The sequence below is a fragment of the Grampus griseus genome (genome assembly GCF_964374135.1).
Source record: "Grampus griseus genome assembly, chromosome: 16".
NCBI lineage: Eukaryota > Metazoa > Chordata > Mammalia > Artiodactyla > Delphinidae > Grampus > Grampus griseus.
The window spans coordinates 70,937,499-70,961,803 of NC_139010.1; the positions used below are offsets into that span (position 1 = coordinate 70,937,499).

At 43.1% G+C, this 24,305-nt stretch overlaps 1 protein-coding gene across 7 annotated transcripts in view; it reads right to left on the reverse strand.

Annotated features, from left to right (window-relative positions):
• The window catches only part of ABLIM1 (actin binding LIM protein 1), a 318,363-nt gene that overhangs the window by 179,546 nt on the left and 114,512 nt on the right, over positions 1 to 24,305 (reverse strand). Inside the window, exon 1 of one of the 7 annotated variants that reach the window (XM_082674201.1) lies at positions 731 to 888. The exons of the other annotated variants lie outside the window; for them this stretch is intronic. Within the exon in view, the coding sequence (XP_082530327.1) occupies positions 731 to 746 (16 nt within the window). The 5' untranslated portion in view covers positions 747 to 888. Of the gene's footprint in view, positions 1 to 730; positions 889 to 24,305 lie in introns of those variants that run through there. 7 annotated transcript variants of the gene reach the window in all.

The window sequence follows — 24,305 nt, forward strand, 5'->3', positions numbered from 1 at the left end:
TTGTGCTCTTTTATATTTCCCAGATAAACAAATAATTTAAACTACAAGTCAATTCTGAAAGATTTAACTTCCATTTCAGGACCACACCCAGTGCATAAATACTGCACACCTGTGCAGAGCCTGATTGCCCTCTCCCTTTTTACTTTCTTCTTAAGACATAATCTGTCACCTTTGACATGTTAAGCATCCTTTAAGGTGTTTGGAGGAGTGATTAGGGATGCCGCTGAAATGACAGGTTATTAGAGTGGCACACCTGGAACCTTTAAGACAGCCCGCTTCGAACTTCCAGCCAGTCCAGCTAGGCTTGGGCAGATGCCCAAACAGCACAGACGTGGTAGAAGGGTCCTTTCATTACACATCTTCATTAATTTATTGATTTGGGTGGGGGTAAGTGAGGAAGAATGGAGGCTAGGATGAGGGCAGGAAGGCAAGGCTCAAACACAACCAAAAATTCAAAATGCAATGTCAGGCAAAAGAGACGCACGCCCGGGAGCTCGGCTGTGCAAACACTCCAGAAATAGGATGTGCTTCTGACGACGCCGTGGCTAAATGAAAGGTTCTTGATGAAGTAAGTCTCCCTTCTGTGGAAACCCAGACATCACAATACAGATTCTTAAACCAGGAACATGTCTGCCCGGCTTTCCATTGATCATCCCCCATTAGGTGGCCGAGCCCTGAAGCACCTGTCCAACTTCTGCAACCATGCACAGTGATCGATATTTATAATTACCTTTCTCCTTCACCATGGCAACCAGGGCCTTTGGAGAGCACCGCCGAAGGAAACAGGAACAAAGTCTAGGAGTGGGAGCGCCCCTAGGCAGGCAGCTCGGCTGCGGCAGAGGCAGCGAGGAAGAGCCGGGGCATCCACTTGCCAAGTCCGGGGCTTCTTTCTAAAATCCCGCCCCCCCGTCTGGAAGGCCGAGCTCCGGTGCCCGCCCCAGCGATCGCAGCCGAGTGGTGGCCGCGCCCTGCTGCGGGGGGGGCCTGGTGGGGGGGACGCTGCCCTTCGGCCTCAGCCACTCACTACAGCTGCTGCTGTAACAAATGCAAAATTCCAGTGTCCTAATCTCTGGTCACTGACACCACGTAGCATTCCTCGTGCCGGGAAAACGGGCACCAAAATGCGCTGGAGCCCTGGCCCCCTCCTGGGGTCTGATAAATGATTGCCAGAAGAGGGGGGCCGAGGGGCAAGCCAGGGACTGTTCCAATAAGGAAAACTAGTCAATTGTTAGCTTATTAGTCTCCTATTACTGCTGCTGTCAATTCAGCTTCTTTCAGACCAACTGAATAGATAAAATTAGCCTTGGCAGCTCACGCAGCTCAATATCAAAAAAACAAACAACCCAATCCCAAAATGGGCAGAAGACCTAAACAGACATTTCTCCAAAGAAGATATACAGACTGCCAACAAACACATGAAAGAATGCTCAACATCACTAATCATTAGAGAAATGCAAATCAAAACCACAATGAGGTATCACCTCACACCGGTCAGAATGGCCATCATCAAAAAATCTACAAACAATAAATGCTGGAGAGGGTGTGGAAAAAAGGGAACCCTCTTGCACTGTTGGTGGGAATGTAAATTGATACAGCCACTATGGAGAACAGTATGGAGGGTCCTTAAAAAACTAAAAATAGAACTACCATATGACCCAGTAATCCCACTACTGGGCATATACCCTGAGAAAACCATAATTCAAAGAGTCATGTACCAAAATGTTCATTGCAGCTCTATTTACAATAGTCCGGAGATGGAAACAACCTAAGTGTACATCATCGGATGAATGGATAAAGAAGATGTGGCACATACCTACAATGGAATATTACTCAGCCATAAAAAGAAAAGAAATTGAGTTATTTGTAGTGAGGTGGATGGACCTAGAGTCTGTCATACAGAGTGAAGTAAGTCAGAAAGGGAAAAACAAATACCGTATGCTAACACATATATATGGAATCTAAAAAAAAAAAGGTTCTGAAGAACCTAGGGGCAGGACAGGAATAAAGACGCAGACGTAGAGAAGGGACTTGAGGACACGGGGAGGGGGAAGGGTAAGCTGGGATCAAGTGAGAGAGAGGCATGGACATATATACACTACCAAATGTAAAACAGATAGCTAGTGGGAAGCAGCTGCATAGCACAGGGAGATCAGCTCAGTGCTTTGTGACCACCTAGAGGGGTGGGATAGGGACAGTAGGAAGGAGATGCAAGAGGGAGGAGATATGGGGATATATGTATATGTATAGCTGATTCACTTTGTTATACAGCAGAAACTAACACACCATTGTAAAGCAATTATACTCCAGTAAAGATGTTAAAAAAAAAAAGTGAAAGGGTAACCTTTCTATTTTTATTGTAGAAACTGCGATTTAAATCTATGCAAGTAAATATGTGTTCAATTCCTACCCCCCAAAATAAATAAATAAATAAAATTAGGCTTGGTAGAAAAATAATGCTAGGGTGCCTTCAAGCTCATTTTCTTCAACTTTTAAGGTCCTGGAGGCTGAGTTATAATGAAAAATGAATAATGACATTTGATTTGTGATTTGCCCTGCTGCTCCCCGACCCCTTTCCTGAAATGGGAGGAGCGGGGGACCGACCGGACAATGAGAGGGAGTCTGGGAAGAGGCTCTTTCAGGATTCCATTCCTCATCCAGGATCAAAGTAAAAATCTGAGTTATCCAGGTAGGATTCTGACTTCCCCCTTCTTTAGAGTTTTCTAGACAAGCCCCTCTTGGGCTGTGTCTATGTGAGGGAGGAACCTTCCCAGCCACAAAGTGCAGGGCAGTCACCCCTGCACCGCTCACCAGCCTAAGTCTGCTCCGGCAGTGGCAGTGAAACCTGACAAGTGACAAGGCTTTCGATTTCTGACCCGCAGGAGCACACGCTGGTCTCACGGGAGCAGGTGACTTCCGGGGGGGGGTGGTGGAGGCTGGGGTCACTAAGCCGACGCCCACCCCATTCCAGCACCTGTCTCCGAAATCCAGATTGTTTGCTTGCTCTCCCCACCACGTGGGAGAGATGTGATGAGCAAGAGACACAAAGGCAGATGCCGTGGCTCGGAGAGAGCAGCAGATGGACAAGCCGCCCTGCAAAACCCGAACGCACAGCCAGGATTCGACTGTTTTACTGCAAATATTGTACCGTGTTGGGTCTAAGAGAGCTGGGGTGACAGAAAGGAATGAAGTCAATCAACGTGCCTCATCTTTGCCTCCGAGGTTGTTTATAGCTGAAATGACGTTGGGTGGGGCTGGTTTTCTGCCGGGTAACAGTGGCAGAGCTCAAGCAGCTGTGACATTCCTACATCTGTGATTCAGGGCTTTACTATTAATAGCCTGGGCATCTCTGCCTGTAAGAAAGGGCTAATAAGGCCCCTCCAACCCATGGGTCGTCATTTCTATGACACAAACTTCTCCCACGGTCCTCCCTGACCCCACTGCAGCCCCATAGGGTCATGTTTTTCCTAAGTCAGCAGCCAGCTGGAGTGTGAGCTCTATAGAGCCTTTAAGCGGCTTCTCTAACCTCCATTCATAAATAAGCGCCAAGCATGAAAGCAGCACGACCTCAGGTCGAGAGGGATGGGCAGGGCTCAAGAGCAGGAGGGACAAGCCCTTTCTATCCCCGAAAGTTCACGGCTAGCACTGCACGGTCTACTTCTCCCATCCCTAACACCCTCAGAGCCTGCAAGGAGATGCGGACAAGCAAAATTAAACTCGGAGAACTGGAATTAGTTTGGTGCTGTGAGCCTAGCAGGTGAATTTATTTTATTATATTTTTGCTGCATCAATAGATTAGCCCCTCACGGAGGCACTCCCTCTCTCACCCTCTCTCTCTCCCTTCCCGCCCCACACCCCATGGAATGTGACACTAAAACACCATTGTGTTTCTAGTCCAAACCAAATCATACATAAATATTCTGGATACTGTAAATGCAATTAGTTCAATGTCTTTTATTCAGGGTGACCATTTTTAATCCTGAGATTTCAGTTTATTAACCAAACTGATTTATTACAGCTCTGAACCTACCTGTATACCTTTGTGGGTAAACTGCGCAGAAACCCTGGTTGAGGAAGGCTCACTGGCCGCTTTGGAGACTCTGCCAGCAGAGTAACAGCTGGTGCCTATTCATTTCCAGAGAAGCCTTTTCCAAAGGAAAATACTACATAGTGGTTCAGAGAGATTGCCCCCCTCCTGTGTTTTCCATGGAAAGAATTTTCCTGTACCACAGTCAGAGGGAATGAGTCACCAGCATTTAGTTGCTAAACAACAGTCATACAGCTAAAGCCCCCCCAACAGTCAGACACTGCTACTTTAGGATAAAAGCATCCACCCTACACTTTTAAGATAACCAAAGAGGGTATTACTAAAGTTATTTTTGGAATGTGGCAGAGTAAGACCAAATTGTTTTTGTCTCCAGCCTCAGGGCCAAATAATTAAGAGCTTTGAGAACAGAAGCAAAGCATAGATATTTTCTACTTTACAGTTAGTTAAAGCTACGAGAAGTGCAGCAACATAAATGAAGGAAAAAATAAAAAATGTACAGTTCATAAGACAGCAGGACTTTTTATTGTTATTTCTAGAGAAGATTTCCAAAGAACTTATCTCAATCTCATTCCACTCAGATGAGATAAGACTTCATAATACAGACACCAACCCGTGGGTTCATTTGTTGTTTTATTCCCCCAAACTGACTCACTGCTGCCTTGTCATTCACTCACAAAATGAAGCCAGGGTTGTCCACAAGTGACCAAAGGACAGAAACCATTTTGTTGCAGAGAAAAGCTTTGTGAGCACACAGCCACTCTTGGCAAAAAATCAAGAGTACATCACTTCCAAAGAAGCCATGCCAATTAAGAGGGAAATGTGAAAACCAGAAAACAAGCAACCTGATGGAGTCCACGTCCTCACTGCTCTCTCCTACAGAGCCGCGGATTGTCTATGGCCTGTGCATCCACAGGGCAGGAATTTCAGGACCCCTCCATGGCCACCCATCCTTCAACTCCTTTGGACTCATTGGCAGAAGAGTGCTCAAAATCCTCTCTAGCAGAATCCAGCTGAAGGAAAACTTGAGAATGAGTTTGTTATTTGCTTTCCATTTAATGTTTACATCTACCAACCTCACTGCAGATATTTATGGGGCATCTACGGTACGTCAAGTACTGGGCTGGCAATACCAAAACAGGAAGAGAGAAATCACTGCTCTGGAGTTGCTTACCATCTAGTGGAGGAGATGCTCACACACAAAAACTCTCAACCCAGTTAGGAAGGTGGTAAGACAGAAGTGGGGGGACTTCCCTGGTGGTGCAGTGGTTAAGAATCCACCTGCCAATGCAGGGGACACGGGTTCGATCCCTGGTCCGGGAAGATCCCACATGCCATGGAGCAACTAAACCCATGCGCCACAACTACTGAGCCTGCGCTCTAGAGCCCACGAGCCACAACTACTGAGCCCACGTGCTGCAACTACTGAAGCCCGGGCGCCTAGAGCCCATGCTCCACAACGAGAGAAGCCACCACAATGAGAAGCCCGCACACTGCAACAAAGAGTAGCCCCAGCTCGCCGCAACTAGAGAAAGCCCGCGCACAGCAATGAAGACCCGATGCAGCCAAAAAAAAAAAAGACAGAAGTGGGTGCACAGGGTGCAGAGCAGTACTGAGCCCAATCTGGGGAGTCAGGAGAGGCTTCTAGGAGGAGTAAAGAAGTAAGAGAGGGGTGACAAATGAAGAAAGGGGGAAAGATCATTCCATGGCCTCCCCTTGGGACGAGGTATCAAGCTCACTGTTCAAGAGGAATGGGGAGAGGTTCAAACTAAGGCCAGGGTGGCAGATCATGGAGGGCTCTGAATGCCACACTAAGGACGATGGACATGAGAAGTGATGTGATGAGAGTCTCAAACCTGAGCTACCTATTTCTTTACCAATTAAGTTCAAAATACTTTGGGTGCATTTCGAAGTCTGCCACGATGTGTTTCCAACCATACTGCCTCCTTCCTCCAAATTGGATTGTGTTGGTGTGTGCATGTCCCGTGTTTAGCAGACATGCCCAGAAAGTGTCTATGTTTATTAGTGTACTTAAATATTTCCCTGAGAAATAGAATAAAATGACAGCCAGGCACATCCCACACATAGCACTTTAAGTAGCACAAAGCATTTGGGATTGGCTTATCCTCCTGTAGTAATGGCTTCATGTCCACAATGAAGCTGTGAGCTCCATGAAGGGAAGGAGGTTTTCATGCTTTGCTAGACTCCCAAGAGTGCAGCCTGCAGACCTCCAGGGATAAAAAAAATACGAGGGATGCTTTAAATGCATACACCTGGTCCCATCCAAGGTCTGATGATTCAGATTTTCGGGGATGGGGCTTGAGCTGCACCAGCTCCTTAAGTGTTGAAGGACCACTGACTGGCCTAGCACATGGGCCTGCATCACAGGAAGTAAATGAACATGAAATTTACAAACATAGCTATAGCCCATGCTGCCACATCTAAAAAACAACCTCCATCTTCTCAGTTGGCTGAAATAACAATCATCCTGACATTCACTGCAATCTTCATGAAAATTTATTAGTAGTGATGATTCCAAAGTTTCCTACAGTCTGACACAAACTCCTAAATGTCTGATCTCTCTTGATCCCACTCTCATGTTTTCAACGGGAATTCTTAGGATTTTTTCCATGTGAATCTCACAGAATCAATGCCCAGCAAACTTCTTTTCCATGAGTTCTTCAAGTAGAATTATTTTACATTTGTATCCAAAACTTCCCTATGGTCCTTCTCAGAAGCCAGTTCTGAGTTTGGACCTAAACAACAGGTTGCAGCTTAGGAAAAATTACTAAGGTATATTTAAAGCTCTCTATAAATAATCCACTAAAGATATAAACTGCAGAGGGAGCACAAAACAAGCCTTTTTCCTGAAAGTGTACTGGAATCTATTACTGGAATTCAAAGGATCTTTTGATAGTACAGAGAGTTTCATGAATTTTAGCCTAATTTCAGGCACACGAGAAGTTCACACAAGAAGTACAGAAATACCTTTGAATTACTTGGGAAAAAAGGCTTTTTTTCCCCCTAACAATTTACTCTTGGCTTTATCTTTTCCCCTAATATTTTCTAGGTAGAAATACAGCTATTGGGAAAGAAAAACGGTCATTTCCTATCATCTGGAGCTGTGATGCCTTTCCTAGCAACACCCCCTTCTTTCTGGTACTTAATGTCACCAGTGCTCTGAATTTTACTACACTGCAATGAAGGACTTATATGTCTATTTTTGCAAAAGATTGTGGGCTCTCTGAGGGAAGGGATCACACGTGAATATCTGTATTCACATAGTGATAGGCACAAAGTAGGAATGTGACATTTGATGAATTCTAAGGAATAAATGTCACTGGCTTACCATAGTAAGTCAAAATGCTAAGTATTCATTTTTATATCAAAAAGGCTGATTTAAAAATCTTACTCAAGTAAATTAAAAGTAAATTCAGTCTCATATATAAATCAATTTAGTGGTTGCTTGAAAGTATTTGCCAAGATGCAAACCAATAATTCACCGTGGGAGAAATGAGTTGAAAGGAACTTAACCAGGTAGCATCTTACAAAGTCTCCTTAATAACTAATCCTAAGTACCACTTTTGTTGCCATTTACAGAGGGCTTATTATGTGTCAGCTACCATTCTACTCTCTTTACATTCATTTATCACCTCATTTAATCCTCCTAACAACTGGATAAGATAATGTTATTATCTTTACACTTGAGGGAAGAGGCTTGTCAGAATCCAAAGCCATGGGCCCTCCCTTTGCTTTGTTGGGTCTCTTGCTTTGTTGGGTCTTTTGCTTTGCTGGGTCTTCATTCCACAGAGGTCATGAAAGAGTCTCCATTCCCCTGTTCCTAACTACACACACACACACACACACACACACACACACACACACACACACACACACAGAGACATTTTTTGAGTCAAGATGCACTCAATGTACATCAACTTCCTTGGCGTTTCCAGAAGACTTGACACGATGGAAATGATGTTCCATTTTGCCTTGTCTGTAGAAAATGATCTTCTCTCCTGATACCTTATCCTTCATTGGCTCTTGAACGTCTTATGATAGGACCTGCCAGGTGAATCGCATCCCCTTGGCCTGTTGGGCTCATCCTTGGCTGGACAGGGGAAGATGGTTTGCCCAGATCCACATTCTCGAGTCTTTGAAGTTGCAATTCAATCATCTACCCTGTCTAATCATCCTCAAGGAATAGCATTCCTGTGGTCTACATAGAGAGAAAACTAAAAACATTTTATGGGGGGTGGTCACAGAATTTTTGCAAAGTTGACAAAGCCTCCATTTGCCCCCTTCACGCTGATTAGGCCCTGGCACACTCCCAGAAAATAACCTCTCTCACATTCTCCTGGGACATTTCAGCCATCGTCTGAGGGACAGGCCGAATAAAGCATGCAAAGTGCATGGCCACTAGTGCATGTGCTGTCACAGGAAAAACAGCACTGTCACCCAACACACATCTCTGTGAGCTCCTCCAGCTCTCAGGACAGAGAGAGAAGGGACCATGCAACCGACCCTCTGGTTTGTGAAAAACTATAACTTGTATGAAAAAAAAATAGGCATTAGCTTCACATTGAGATGAAAACAAAAGTCCTAAGGCAGACTTGTCCAAGGTTACACAATTACTTGGAAATGGCCAAAACCCCTGGGGTCTTACCTCCTACCTGTGGTTATTTTGTCATGCTAACTGGCCACACAAGCAACCTGATCAAACAGCCAGGATTTGAGTTCCAGCTCTGCCACAGGCTCAGGGGCCTCGGGCATGTTATTTTCTCTCTGGGTTTCAGCAGTCTCATCTGTGGACGGTAGTAACATGCTCCACTTGTGAGGTTGTGGTGAGGACAGGGCTGGCTTCCTGGGCGAGCGACCTGGGAAGCTGTGTAGGAACCTGTGCTCAGATGGGCCCTCCATTTGGTTTAATGCTCTGCTCTTGTTATATTGAGATTTGTAAGAATTTTACTTTGAGCTTGTGTTTTATAAGTGAGGTTGGATGGGACAATGGAGCATGCGTGTGCGCAGACGAGAGAGGTACAGGATGTGTGTCTGCATTCCTGCTGCCCCCTTCACAGGTGGTATTTGCGATGCCCCCTGAGCTCCCAATTCCAGTGGACTCGTGATGCGTGGGAATTCAGGGAGTGCAAGGGAAGTGTGTCACATCTACGACTGAACAAACAGCAGCACTGAGAGGTCACTTTCCATCCAAACCACAATGCAAAAAAGAAGGCAAGGGGTTCAAGGAAACACAAACGACCAAGGGACCCTATCATATCCTTTCTGACTCATGTAACTTCCCTATTGAGCCAACCACTTACACTGAAAATGATGACATAGAAGCAAAAGGAAAGATAGGACAACCTACTGCCCCCTTTCCCTTCCATCCTTCCTTACCCATCAGTAAGCCAAAGGTAGAGAGTGTCGCAAGAACGCACACGCATCCAAGAAGTGAAATAAAAACAGTTGAGCTATTTGGGTTCAGAATTCCCACGCTTCTGGAAAGAATGAAATACATATGCATCTACGATCTATGAAATATAAATTGCGCAATTTCACAAACGAGTTCAGTGCTCTTATATTTGAGTTTAAAATGAGCGGTGCACAGTGTAAACATGAAAGGTCAAACTTCATGTCAACAATTTAAAATTTTACTTTATTTAGGACAACATTAAATAGCAAATAAAAACATTATGACAAGGTGAGAAAGAGTCTGTGGAATAAAGAAAAAAAGCTTTATATTGTAGTACCTTTAAAGGCACTTTACTCCTGCACTTTGAACCAGGGGTCTCACATTTTCCTTTTGCACTGGACCCTGCAAATTATGTACCTGGTACTGGGTGAGGCTGAAAGAGGCTCTCTATGAAATGAAAGGGCCTGGCATCCAGAAGGAGCTCAAGGAAGGTAATAACGATTGTTATTTCTTAGTTTCTCACTGCTTCATCAATTTACAACAAAAAGAGGATAATGGAAAACTGTAAAGCTCAAGTTTTCAAAACCATTCTGGGCTACAGGGAGCCTTTTCTTATCAAATGTGGGGAATCTTACTTACAATGCCTTGAAGAATTTAGACCCCCTCCTGATACCTTGACACATGACCTTTGCTGCCATATGAAAAAGGCAGTGTGATGCCAACCACCCAAGAAACACTGGACTCCAAGGTTAGGAAACCTCCCCAGGAAGACACAGTTAACCTCAGCCCACTCACTCATTCAGGAAATACTTACTGAGTGCTTACTAAGTGTCAGGAACTGTTCTAGATGCTGCAAGAAACACTGGACTCCAAGGTTAGGAAACCTCCCCAGGAAGACACAGTTAACCTCAGCCCACTCACTCATTCAGGAAATACTTACTGAGTGCTTACTAAGTGTCAGGAACTGTTCTAGGTGCTGGGATATGGCTGTAAGGGCAACAGACAAAAATCCTTGCTGTGATGGAGCTTACATTCTAGTTGTGTGTGTGTGTGGTTGATATAATAAAATATACATATATATATATCATATGATATAGATGATAGAAGTGGTAAGTATTATGGAGAAAAATCAAGGCTGGAGAAAAATCAAGGCTGGAGAAAGAGAGTTGGGGGGAAGGAGATGTGGTTTGAAGTGAGTGGCCAAGGAAGGCCTATTTGAGAAAGTGTCATTTGCGCAAACCTGAAGGAGGTGGGGGAGTAGCCATATGGATATTTGAGGAAAGAGCATCCCAGACAAGTGAACAATAAGAGCGAAGGTCTGAAGGAGGGAGGTGACCTGGTGTGTTCAAGGAGTGAGAGCCGAAGTGAGGTTAGAGAAGAGGAAGAGTTAGGCCCCTCCCTATCAGTCATGTGAGGACCTTGGCTTTACAGTGAGTGAGGTGGGAAGCCATTGGAGGCTCTGAGCAGAGACAGTTGCGTGATCTGATTGTCATTTCCACAGGATCCTTCTGGCTTCTGCGTGAGACAAGAGTGAAGGGGAACGGGCACAAAATGTTGAATTAGTGCATGAAATTTAAAAAGAGCTCATGTTGTGTGATGATGACACAACAGAAGGAGATGAAGAAAAAGATTACACAAATAAGAAGTGGAAACTGAGGACCAAGACAGGATCAACAGGAATGAATGAGACATCAAAGAAGAGAGCAGACACTGATAAATATCTAATTCCTAGGACAGAAAAAAGTTTGAGATGATCTCAATGAATGCAGAAGAAAGACCCTAAAACAATGAGAGACAATCAATAGATGTGCAAAATAAAGGAAAATGAAAAAACTTACGTCCCAGAAGTAGAGAATTTAAGAAGCAGAAGATATATTCAGAGATCTAATACACAAGAATTTCCCTGAAATAGAGATAGATCTGAACTTGCAGATTTAAAGAGTGTAGAGATACTATTTTAACAAAGTTTGATACAGAATGCTCACTCCAGGTCTTAACCTAAGCTTTTGAACTTCAAAGGATATCATTCTCCATATATCCAGACAGAAAAAGCCCATCACTCATCAAAAGAGAAAAACTCAGGCTAATCTCAGACTTCTCAGTGGCAATGCTAATGCACAGAAGACAGCGGAGCAATACCTGAAAATCTCGAGGGAAAGAAAGTGTGTGTCGCAAGAGCCTTTCACTCAGCCCAAATGTTGTTCAGACATAAAGGCAATGGACAAACCAACCACAACCACAGAGGTGGTCAGGAAATACAACACCACGAACACTTCTTTGGAAAATAGCTTCACATCAACATCTAGTCAATGAAGACATGAGTGAGATGAGTCAAAATAAACTCAGGAATGCAAATATTGTAGTAAAAGGACTAGCAGTGAGCAGTGAATTCTATTAAATATGAAACTGATACCCCAATTACTGGATTATGGTTATGAAAGAGAATGGGAATGCTCTTGTGAGCAAAGAAAGCCAAGAACAACATGAAAACAATATTATAACTAACAAATACCAGGAGGTGGGTAGGAGAGACGTATGAGAGAGATACTGTCCTTGTCTTCACAGCAGGAAGAGATGACTTGCACCAGACAGTCCAAGATTCTTGATCTAGGCATCTCACAGAATCACCTGATTGCTTCATCTTTGCTTAGAGATTATGCAAAACCTAACCCCTATTTGTCTACTTCATCTCCCATCACTTGGACTTGGTAAGGCAAAGGGTATCACAAGGCAAACGTATCTTCACGGTTCTAAAAGGGAGTTAATACACCTTTACCGTTTTACTGATTCATTTTTTTCTTTTTTTTCCAGATTCTTGGTTCAAGATCCAAAATTGTTTCTCATTTATTTCTATCTAGGATTTCCACAGTATCTTTCCTCCAGAGAGGTTGAGGAATGAAAAAGAGATGACACACTGGTTCCAAGGATACCCACATAGAGTTTTAGTTTTCTTTCCAGTTATTGAGCCTGCATATTTATGAAAATGCCATGGAATTTCTCATGACAAGACTTTCATTATCAACACAGAGTCACTGCCCAGAGGTAATGACATGCCTTGGGGGATGCTAATCATTCCTCTTCTGCCCCCATTCAACCCCTCTTCTGAGCGGGCACTGAACAACATGACTTCACGCTCTGGCTGTGGCTGACTGGATCCTAAGTAGACACTGGATGGGGACGGGGGACCCATATCTCAGCTGGCCAAGCACTTACGATGTATATCCTGCCTTGAGAAAGAGGAGCTGGGTCAATTAGGTTTTCACTTCTGGGACTCTGAACTAAGAGTCATATAGAAAAGTCCTAGTCAGGGGCTGGTACATGTATTAAAAGATCAAGTAAGGCCAGGCCAGGGGCAGGCTTCATAGAGACATGTGGATACCACAATTCCAAGGGGTAAAGTGTCAGAGGAAGCCAGTTGGGAGGGAAGAGAATAGGACATTCCCCAAAACTGAACAGATGGTCCTGGAGCAGCCTGGAATTCTATGCTTCCTGAAGCCTGACTGCTCAGCATTTCCTGGGTTCCTATGAGACCTCTCTATGTTCTCACACATATACATTCCTCCGTCTTTTGAATGCTCGTATCTCCTTGGCATTCACCTCTAAAAGTCAAACCTGGTTCCTAGAAACATCAAATGAGTGAGTTAACGCCCCTGAAAGCTGCTAAGTGCTTCTTCCTTTAAAATATGTCAATAAGTCTACTTGGTTTAACTCTGGTCACAGGGGTCAGCACAAACAACTGCTTCATAAACCAATATGCCCCCAAAAGCCTTTTAAGACTGTAGTTGTGTTTTGGGGGGAAGGATGTGATTTATGACATTGATCAAGCTCTGTAGAAATGAATCCTTTTATAATAATATTCCATTTACATATATACATGGGCTTTCATTTTAAAAATTTAAACAGTTTCACATTGCTACAATTGCACCAAAGATTGTGCTAGTACTATATGCCATATGGCTGTATTTTTGAAAGAGGTATAAAAGGTAGTTTTATTCCTTTCTTCCCTTCTCACCATTCCCCAGCAAGACAGAAAACACTCTGCATATGTATTGGATTTGTTGAGGTTTGGGGAGATTGGAGGGAGGACAGGAAGGGAAATATTTAGAACTTAAATTCTTCTTGGTTTTGGATCTGAATTATACACTATATTTTTCCCTTCCTGAATAAAATATACTAAGAGTGCTGGGCATTTATCAATATGCTTCATTGGTCATTAAATTTACACACCGAAAAAAGCAACAAAGCCATAAAAACAGCTTTAAGCCATAGCATCACACAATTGAAAGCAAAGTGGGCAAAATTCAGGAAAGAATGAAAAGAAATTACCACTGATTCATTAATTATGCATTTACTGAACATCTATAATACATAAAACTTCATAAAGCTGACTGATATATAGATCGAAGATGCCTAGATTAAGCCCTCAGTGAGCTTACATTCTAGTAGGGCAAGTAGCACAAGTACTTAAATAACTTCAAGGGGAAGTAGAAAGGGATTGGAATCAGAAGTACTAAGAAAATGCTATAAAGGTTTGAAGAAAGGAATGCTTGCCGTTTAGCAAAAGAGATAGAGGAAAGCTTCAAGTAGAATATGGTCCTCCCCAAATACAGGAAGAGTTACAGAAAGTTGGTTGGGCTCAGCATCTTTTCACCAGTTGCTACAGACAGGAAATGAACTAGACCACTCCTGGTATCCAGATAAAAGAGCTAACCAAGAAACGTGTTGAAAGCAGCTTCTCGTGTCCTCTTCAAAATCTTAAAATAGACCAACTGAACCGTGATCTATGCAAGATCAAGTTCAGTTGAAGTATTACTAAACAAAGTAACATCACATAGTATTTCCATCAATGATAATATTGTAGCAATTGATGACTTCAGTGATGGAGCAGTTAATTATTAAGCAGCCAGTACCCCTGCAACAGGGCTGGCTACCAACTGGTTACAGAGTTTGAGTGTCACTTCAAGGACAAGTCTGGCCTGAGGAAAAGATAACAGATGAACGTATCCAGCTACATATTAGAACCACATGATAGCCCTTCAGGGAAAAGAGTGATAGGAAACAGAACTGGGAATTGTCCCACACAAAGAGCAAATGTTAAACACCCTAGAATATTCTAGTGATGTCAAAAATGACATTACAACATGATCCGGGGCGTGACAGACATAAAGAGAGAAAGCTGGGTGCTGGCAGTGGCTCCAACTATGTGACTTTTCTTCCCAAGCCCACCTTTATCCACTGGGGACCTATTTTATGTCATGAGAATGCTCCCTCTCCACTGGCCCACATGCAAACCTCTGTGAGCTGGATTTTCCTGGGCACTGTGAGTCAGAACATCTCTGACATCCTCTGATTCATTTCAGTTGCTATCTATGGCTACAGAACTTGGATGAGGAAAAATCTTTAAACAGCAACCGAACAAAGCTTGGGGGCTGTCCTCAGGCACCTGTAGCAGAACAACAAAACCAGCTGACTAAAGTCACCAAGTAAAGAGCCTACCTTCCTTTGTGCAATATGTTTGCAAACCTTTAAGTTGTAGGGATATACGAGGTTTTGAAGATTAAGATACAGGGTATAAACAGGCATGAATGTACACATGGGATTTTTCACTTTAATGAAAACCGGTTATTTCATATTAGGGGAATAGTTTTGACTTAATTTAAAATTGTATTAAGGGCAATTTTAATGCAAAATTGTGTAGTCCCTGGGGAAAACAGTTTGACAGTTCCTCAAAAAGTTAAACATAGGGTTAACATATGACCCAGCAATCCCACTCTTAGGTATATTCCCAAGAGAATTGAAAACATATGTCTTCTGTCCACACAAAAATTTGTATACAGGTGTTCCTACCAGCATTATTCATAATACCCTAGAACAGAAACAACCCAAATGTCCATCAGCTGATGAATAGATAAACAAAATGTGGCATATCCAAATAGCCATATAAAGGAACGAAATACTGATAACATGCTGCAACATCGATGAACCATGAAAACATTATGCTAAGTGAAAGAAGCCAGACACTAAAGGTCATGTGTTGTGTAATTCCAATTATATGAAATGTCCAGAACAGGTACATTCATAGAGACAGAAAGTATCAATAGATCAGGAGTTCCCAGGGGCTGGGGAGCGGTGGTAACAGGGAGTGACTGCTAACAGATACAGGGTCGCTTTTAGCGGTGATAAAAATGCTCTGGAATTAGATAGTGGTGATGTTTGCACAACTTTGTGAATACACTAAAACCCACAAAATTGTACATGTTAAAATGGCATATTTTTATGGCATGTGAATTATAATCTTAATTTTTTAAATGTGTGAAATATGTTTATTTACCAAGCACAGCGTTTATTATACACTGGAGAAACAAAGCCCGCTAAAACCACTTTGCTGCAAATAAGAACCTTACTACCTGGCAAAGAGAGACATGCAGACAAACAGATATAACCAAGCATAAAAGTGCATAAAGGTGGAAATACTTATCCATAAATGGGCATTTGTGTGGTATTCCCCAAACAGGGGACATCTGGAGAAGATTCAAAGGAAAGTTTCACCTGAGCTGAATCTCAAACTAAATTAAAACAATTTTTGGTAGTCCTTTGGTCTTCTCTTCTACGATGTTAAGCAGGGAGAAAGGAGACCAGTTCTTCATCTAATTTCACCTCTAATTTATCCAACAGATCTGGGGAAAGTCACTTCACTTCTCTGGGCCTCAGTCTCCCACTCCCTGGAGAAAGGTGTTGATATCAAAGTTTTATTTCCATCCTTAAGAAACATCTAGAATTCCAAGGCATACTATAGTTCTTCTAGAGTTCTGGCCTATTTAGATTTGAAGGTCCCGTGAATTCTGATTTTGCATTCTGAGTGTGGTGTCTTCTGGAGGTTGAGAAAGGAATCATCCGCTCTCCTGGCTACATCACAAATAGCGTCACAAATAGACTATGCTGCTTTCCTGTCGGCAGCCTTCATCTTGCGTCCCAGAGCCAGTCCAGACTCATGGCTGATTTACTAAGTTAACAGGCATCTATGATGATAAGCACTGGGTCATACCCCAGATTCATTAGGATCACATGATGCTAAATCAGGGGTTTCTGTGAAGGTAGTCCACTCTTAGTAAGAATAAAAATATTTTTAAAGCCAGGGAAAAATACCAACACCAAACAATAAATGTAAACGGATTGCCTTACCTTCTGACTTTAAATAAGATTCGTTTTTACGTATTAATACGTGTAATTAAAACTAATGGGGCATTTCAGCATATTCAGTTACTTAAGGAAGTAAACTAGATGGGAACATTTCCTGTGAAAATAAGTTACTTGTCCACACTCCTAGGCCTAAAAAAAAATAAATAAAAACAAAGAAACACATCAAAGCAATAAGGCTGGACCAAGAAGAGAGAGGCAGTGGAACTAAGTGAAAAATGTCTTCTATTTTTTTCTTTCTAATCTCATTTCACTGAGATATTTTCTTTCTACTCCTATTCTGGGTATGTCTCCTCTATTTTCCAGCTCAAATCCTACTTTCTATTTCCCTGGCCATCCCAGGTCCAAGTTATCTTTCCTTGCTTGGAAAACTAATTGTATGTATTACCTAAGAATTTATTTCACTCCTCCCACATTTGGGGTGGAGAGAAGAAGAAAGGGGGAAATAGTTATTGAAAAGCTACTAAGGTTAGTTTATTTTCTTCTTTTATATTTATATTTTATTTTAGTCCTCATATTATTACTGCAGTGTAGGTAGTATTATCCACATTTGATAAGTGATAAAACTGAGGCTCAAAGATATTAAGTATGGGGACTTCCCTGGTGGCGCAGTGGTTGAGAGTCCGCCTGCCAATACAGGGGACAGGGGTTCGAGCCCTGGTCCGGGAAGATCCCATATGCTGTGGAGCAGCTAAGCCTGTGAGCCACAACTACTGAGCCTGTGCTCTAGAGCCTGAGAGCTGCAACTACTGAGCCCACGTGCTGCAACTACTGAAGCCCGCACACCTAGAGCCTGTGCTCTGCAACAAGAGAAGCCACCACAATGAGAGGCCTGTGCACCACAACAAAGAGTAGCCCCCGCTCTCAGCAACTAGAGAAAACCTGCGTGCAGCAGTGAAGACCCAATGCAGCCAAAAAATTAAATAAATGAATAAATAAATAAATTTAAAAAAAAGATATTAAGTATGGTGTCCAAGTCACAACATCTAAAATGAGTAGTGCTGCCTGACCCCACAGCCCAGAACTTGCGGCCACTGCACCAAACTGCTTCTTCCGGCCTCAGCTACTTGAAAGCAGGGGGATAATTTTACACCCACTGTATTCTAACATAGCGATTTGATTTCTACAAACATCTGTTCATTCATCTACTCATACACTTACAGCCTCTTTCCATACTAGGTACTATAATACAGTGAAAATAGAAATGTGGCTCCCTCCACACCCTCAGAGAGGACCTTGCAGTGTGCTAAGCGAGAGATGCTTACAAACAGGTACTTCTAACAGAGATGCATGGGATGCTGTAGAGCAACAGGAGGATGAGGGAAGAGGTAAGACAAGCCTGCCCAGAGGAGGAAAAGCTTAAAGCAAATCCTGCCTGAGAGTGAGAGCAACCGGGAAGGCTATGGCAAGAAGCAGAACAGCACGGAGAGAGAAGGTGAAAGGGCCCTTCAAACATCTGTGACAAAGACCTCTGGTGTGAGTGTTGGGGCAGAGGGGGGTTAATGATTGAAAATGTGATAGAAAGGCAGGGTCAGAGGTCGTTTACCGCCGATCATTTCCCACCTCAACAGAATAAAAGTCAAAGTAAGACTACTGTTTTGAGGGAACCACATCCCATCAACAAACTGGACGTGGTCCTGGTGGCCTGGTGTGGTGGAGGAACTGAGGCCACGACTGAGCACATCTCCTTGCCAACACCAGATTCCTGTCACCACTTTGTGTCCAGACAGCCACTTGTGTAGCCATCGGCGAGGACAGCAGGGCTGAGGGGAGGAACCAGATATTCCTTCTTGTCACATCTTGTGGGAAACATTTTTTCATGGCTAGAAGTCAAACACCCCTCTCAAATTTAAGGTGGGGTGGGTAGGGGTCTTCACCATTGAGTCTGAGATTTGCAAAGTATTTAAAACATTTTTCCAACACAGCATCTCAACACTACCAGGAAGATGCGATAGAAAAGCTCCACAGAGTCTTGGAAGGTGTGCTCTTCAAACTGTGGACAACAAAAAGTCCCTTCTAGCCTTTGGGCCACAATGTCCAAGACCTCCCCCTAGCCCTTTGACAGAAATGTCTGATCTATGGGGTTGGGATTAGTAACAGCAAACGAGATGAAAAGGGACACAGAAAGTTAGAGAACCACAGTGTCACATGCCATGAACAATATAACAAAACAGGTTGCTACCACTTGAAGAAGCAACAATGTATTAATCACCAGAGAGGGGACTGCCAACTCTACTTTGGTCCCTGGTCTCCAGTCCAGAACATTTTGCTTTGGGATTTGGACTCAGCTGACAACATAATCATTGAACCCTTTCAGATGACCTTAGGGCTTCTGATAGCAGCACCAGTCTCTTCTTGCTTGTTAGTTGAGAAGGTAATTGCCCTAAATATGCCTCTTTCATTTGTACTAGACCCAAAAGCTCAGAAGGTCAGAGAACAACACAGGTTCACAAACTTACTCTAAGTTCCAACAGTAAGGTGAGGAGAAAACCCCATGCAGATAGCTTGTAATTATGAACTAGGAAAAAGAAATATTTGCTAAGTTTCCTGGCAAAACCAATTTATTTTATAAGAGAATCTTCAAATTTGAGTTGTTAAAGTACTTCTTTAGAACTACTAGTTACAAATTTTAAGTTTGCCAATGCTCAGCAGATCTCATGGATGACCTGTCCTTAAGCTCCTAGGGCTAAGGCCTTACCACATCACGGTTAAGACCATGAACTTGGGTGTCAGGCCAACCTGGGTCCAAATCCAGCTCTTCCACTTTCTACCTATATAACTTCTGGCAGGTTTCTTAACTGCATATGCCTCAGACGCCTCATCTGTAAAACAAAGATTAAAGTAGTGCTGGCTTTGTTGAGTTATTAGGAATATTAAATGCGGAAAAATTATAAAGCACTTGGCACAATGTTGGAGACATAGCAGTCCCTCAATGAATGGCAGTGGGTCTAGAGTGGTATTGCATCCACAATCAGAGATACAATCAGATCCACATGTAGAAGCTATTTTTTACGTTCACTGATATATCTTTGCTGTGTCTACACGTCCCAGCTTCTTGCCAATTCCTTTCCTGTTCTTTTTTTAAATTTTTAAAATTTTTTTATTGTGGCACGCGGGCCTCTCACTGTTGTGGCCTCTCCCGTTGCGGAGCACAGGCTCCGGACGCACAGGCTCAGCGGCCATGGCTCACGGGCCCAGCCACTCCATGGCATGTGGGATCTTCCCGGACCGGGGCACGAACCCGTGTCCCCTGCATCGGCAGGCGGACTCTCAACCACTGCGCCACCAGGGAAGCCCATCCTTTCCTGTTCTTAAATGGGGAAAACAGTTCCTTCTCTAGTGACTTCTGGGGGTTGTTTTGAGCATAACAAAAGAGAAAGACACATAGGGGCACTTTGACAAGCGTGGAGCTCTGCACAGCTCAAAGCAGGAGCGAGCACCAGACAAAAACAGGAAGCTGCAACATCTTGAGGTCTTTCTGGCAGCTGCAGGAGGCCTTTGCCAAATATCCCTGAGCATCCTGCCAGGAGCTGCTCCTGAGCACTGGGAGGCTTTGCTAGCGCAGGAACACACACGACTGCAGGAGGGTGAGCTTCCTTCACGCACCTGTCCTAAACGGGATACTTCAAGCACACTTAGTAGCTTCCTGGGAACCCCACTTCCTGTGCTGTGTTTATACTCCTGGGCCCCAGCAGCACAAAAACTGGACCTCTATTGCTTCACAGCAGTGGAAGACAAAATCATTATTTTTTAAATTTAGCAGATGCTTGTGTGTGCCACCATATCAAACACCTCTGACGTGCATGTTCTCATTTAATCCTTATAATCAATGCTGTCCTTAGACTCAGGCAAACAGGGACCCCACCCCTAAACCAAACCTTCCTCAAAAATAGACGTCTAAGTCCCTTCCTGTTGCCTGAGACCAGCTGGGGCCAGCAGTGCTATCTGGGCAGGGCAGTCCGGCCTCCTGTTTGGAGCACTCTCTAATGATCCTCTATGTCTCTCCCTTGCTGTGCAGGGGGTTGACCAGATGCCTGGAGGAGCTCTAGCCAACCAAGGCCCTGAAACTAGCTCAATTCCTGGAGGGGAGTTTGGTGAATAATCACTCCCTGAGGCTGGCATGGTATTTCTTTACCATGATTGAGCAGGATTGGACTGTTGACACACTGATTTGGGGTGACTCAAATTGTTTATGTAAACAGGGGCCCCACAAAAAATATTTGCCCAGGAAACCATATGCCCTAGGGGCAGACCTGCTCATAGCAATCACGTAAGGTGTGCGTTCTTCAGCATACCTTACAGATTGGGAAACTCTCACTTGGAGACACTAATTTCCCAAAATAACACATTTAGTAAGTAGAAGAGCTGGGACTCAAATTCTGAAATGTCCAACCCCAAAGCCACACACTGAACTAATCCCCCAGGTTTCCTTATCTGCCTCCACTAAGATACTGATACCCCAGTGATGGTTACGCTTTCCTTTACCCAGGCTCTCTTTGATACTGTTTATTCTCTTAGTCTCTTGTGATTGAAACTACTGACAAGCCATTGTCCAGCACACGCTCCATCAACCACAGTTTACCTGGTCTCCGCTTGACTTCCTGCCTTCTCTACTGGCAGACCTTACCTCTTTCCTGAGCATCAACAGCTCATTCCAAAAACATGTACCTTGAATCACTTTTATTTATTTTATTTATTTTTATTTAACATCTTTATTGGAATATAATTGCTTTACAATGTTGTATTAGTTTCTGCTGTATAACAAAGTGAATCAGCTATATGTATACATATATCCCCTCCCTCTTGCATCTCCCTCCCACCCTCCCTATCCCACCCCTCTAGGTGGTCACAAAGCACCGAGCTGATCTCCCTGTGCTATGCAGCTTCTTCCCACTAGCTATCTACCTTACGTTTGGTAGTGTATATATGTCAATGCTACTCTCAGCTTACCCTTCCCCCTCCCCGTGTCCTCAAGTCCATTCTCTACGTCTGCGTCTTTACTCCTGTTCTGCCCCTAGGTTCATCAGAACCTTTTTTTTTTTTAGATTCATATATATGTGTTAGCATACAGTATTTGTTTTTCTCTTTCTGACTTACTTCACTCTGTATGACAGACTCTAGGTCCATCCACCTCACTACAAATAACTCAATTTCGTTTCTTTTTATGGCTGAGTAAAACCGTATATGTAGAAGCACTGAACTCATTCATAATTAACTGTTGGCTCCAGCAGAAAGCTACCTGTTTGGTTTTTATCCCTAATTGATGAATTAACTTTTTTTCCTCAATAAAGGGATGTTAGGTATCTGCCAGCATGTGAATCCGACGGTTGAGAGAGGTGCCCTAAACTATAATAGGCATGGTCAGCTGGCTCTGAACCAAGTTTTTCTAGGGTGGCTTATAGGAGGCCTGGGGGCAGCGGTCACGGTTTCTCTATCCCCACTCCTTGCTCCCCTGAAAAGGATGAGGCTGGAGTAGTGAAGTGGAGACTGTTGAGGAGTAAGAGAACCAAGGAAGTGTGAACATCAGGAACCGTCAGCACCTGTCGGATCAGTATCCTGTCCTGCCTTGACACTGACCTGCTAGCCAGCCTCCCTCTGTCCCAGTCAAAGCTCAGTATAACCATAATGATATACTACCTTATACCTACTAGGAAAGCTAGAAGCAAAACGTCAGATAATAACAAGTGTTGCCAAGGATGTGGTGAAATTGGAATCTTCACGTGCTGCTGGTGGGAATGTAAAATGGTGCAGCCACTTTGGATAAGAGTCTGGGAATTCCTCAGAAGGTTAAACATACAACTACCGTATGACCCAGCAATGTCACTCTTAGGTATATACCCAAGAGAAATGAAAACATATGGCCACACAAAAAGTTGTACATGAATGTTCACAGCAGCATTATTCATAATAGCCAAAGGTGGAAACAACCCAAATGTCCATTAACTGATGAATGGATAAACAAAATGTGGTCTATATATATATATATATATATCCATACAATGGAATATTATTTAACCATAACAAGGAATGACGTACTGATACGTTCATATCATAATATGAATGAACCTAGAAAATATGCTAAGTAAAGAAGCCAGACACAAAAGACCAGATAGTATGATTCCACTCATATGAAATGTCCAAAATAGGGAACTCTATGAAGACAGAAAGTAGATTAGGGGCTTCTTACAGCTGGAGGGTGGGTATGGAGAGGTTGGGGTGAGGGCAGGGTAACGGTAAAAGGGCGCAGGGCTTCTTTTTGAGACAATAAAATATTTCCAAAATTCACTGTGATGATGGTTGCACATAACAGCAAATATACTAAAAACTATTGAGCTGTACACTTTGAATGTGTGAATTGTATGATATATGAATTATATCTCAACAAAGCTATTTAAAACTTAATTGAAAACAAAACACCCCAGTATAGGTTAACTCCCTTACCTTACCTGGCTTTAATTCAACCCTGCCGTCCTCTCTAGCAAAGAATTATCAGGTATATATTCTGTTTTCTGGCTCTTTCGGTTCATCTTCACATGTTTATAGGGACCATGTCTAATAGCCCTCTGCCTCCTGTACAAATCCTAGCACTGGTTTTGACAAAGGAGTAAGCAGCTGGGTGGATGTCATCTTCATTAATAAAGAAATCCCTGTAATTTCCAAGTCTGAGAACTCTTAAGTGCAATGACTCTTGTCCTCATCTGGGCTTTCTCAACTTCTTTCCCAGGCAGATGGATGAGTGACCACATTCTAATAAATTTCACTGAAAAGAAGCCTCAACAAGTTCTCTAAATATTATAAATCCTTTCTTTTTCATTTCTTTTAAAATATTTCACAAGATCAGCACACCTGAGGCAGTGACAATTTAGACCTCAACTTCACTTAGGTCTCGTTTTACTAGTGGCAGTCTGCTGCCTTGAATATTTCTTTTCCATTCACCTTATATCATATGAAAGAAAAACATCTATCGACAGAGATCTTTCTTTTCCATCATACTTCCTATTACAGACCATTATTAGTACTAAGTATGGAAAGAGACGTATTTGTTACTGAGATCATAAAATCATGGACAAAATTACCGTCAGAATATAGCTCCATAGCTGTACTTATGTTACATTCTCCATTGCTCCCACCCTCACCCCATTAATTATATATCAAGGATAGTGTTTCCTTTGAAGAATACATAATGGAAGAATGGTTCTAGATAACACTTTATTACTTATGCCAATCACGAAACACAAAGCCGTGTCCAGAGTGGGCTCTTTTACTTACCAAGAAGATCAAGGTTGTTCAACAAGTGCTCAAACATGCAATAGACCTCAGGATGTAGACACAACAAATGAGTGATGGTGGCCCGCCTGTGAGCAGGGTAGGGGCTCCCAGGGGCATACACATCCTCGACAACCAGTATCCTTCTGTATGAGCCCCTGGTGCTGGTTTTTTCAGATGAGGTGACTTTGCTTTTCACCGAGTTGAACAATTTCCCCAGAGACTTTAAACCAAGGAAGCAAGGCATCTTGGCACTGATTACAAAGAAGTTAGAAATAGATACCAGGCTCCCAAGAAGCTGTGCTTCTCCGCAACTCTCCTGACTCCTTATTGTTTTTTTCTCACTGCCCAGAAAAGAAGATTAAGGAAGATGTATTTAAGTGATTA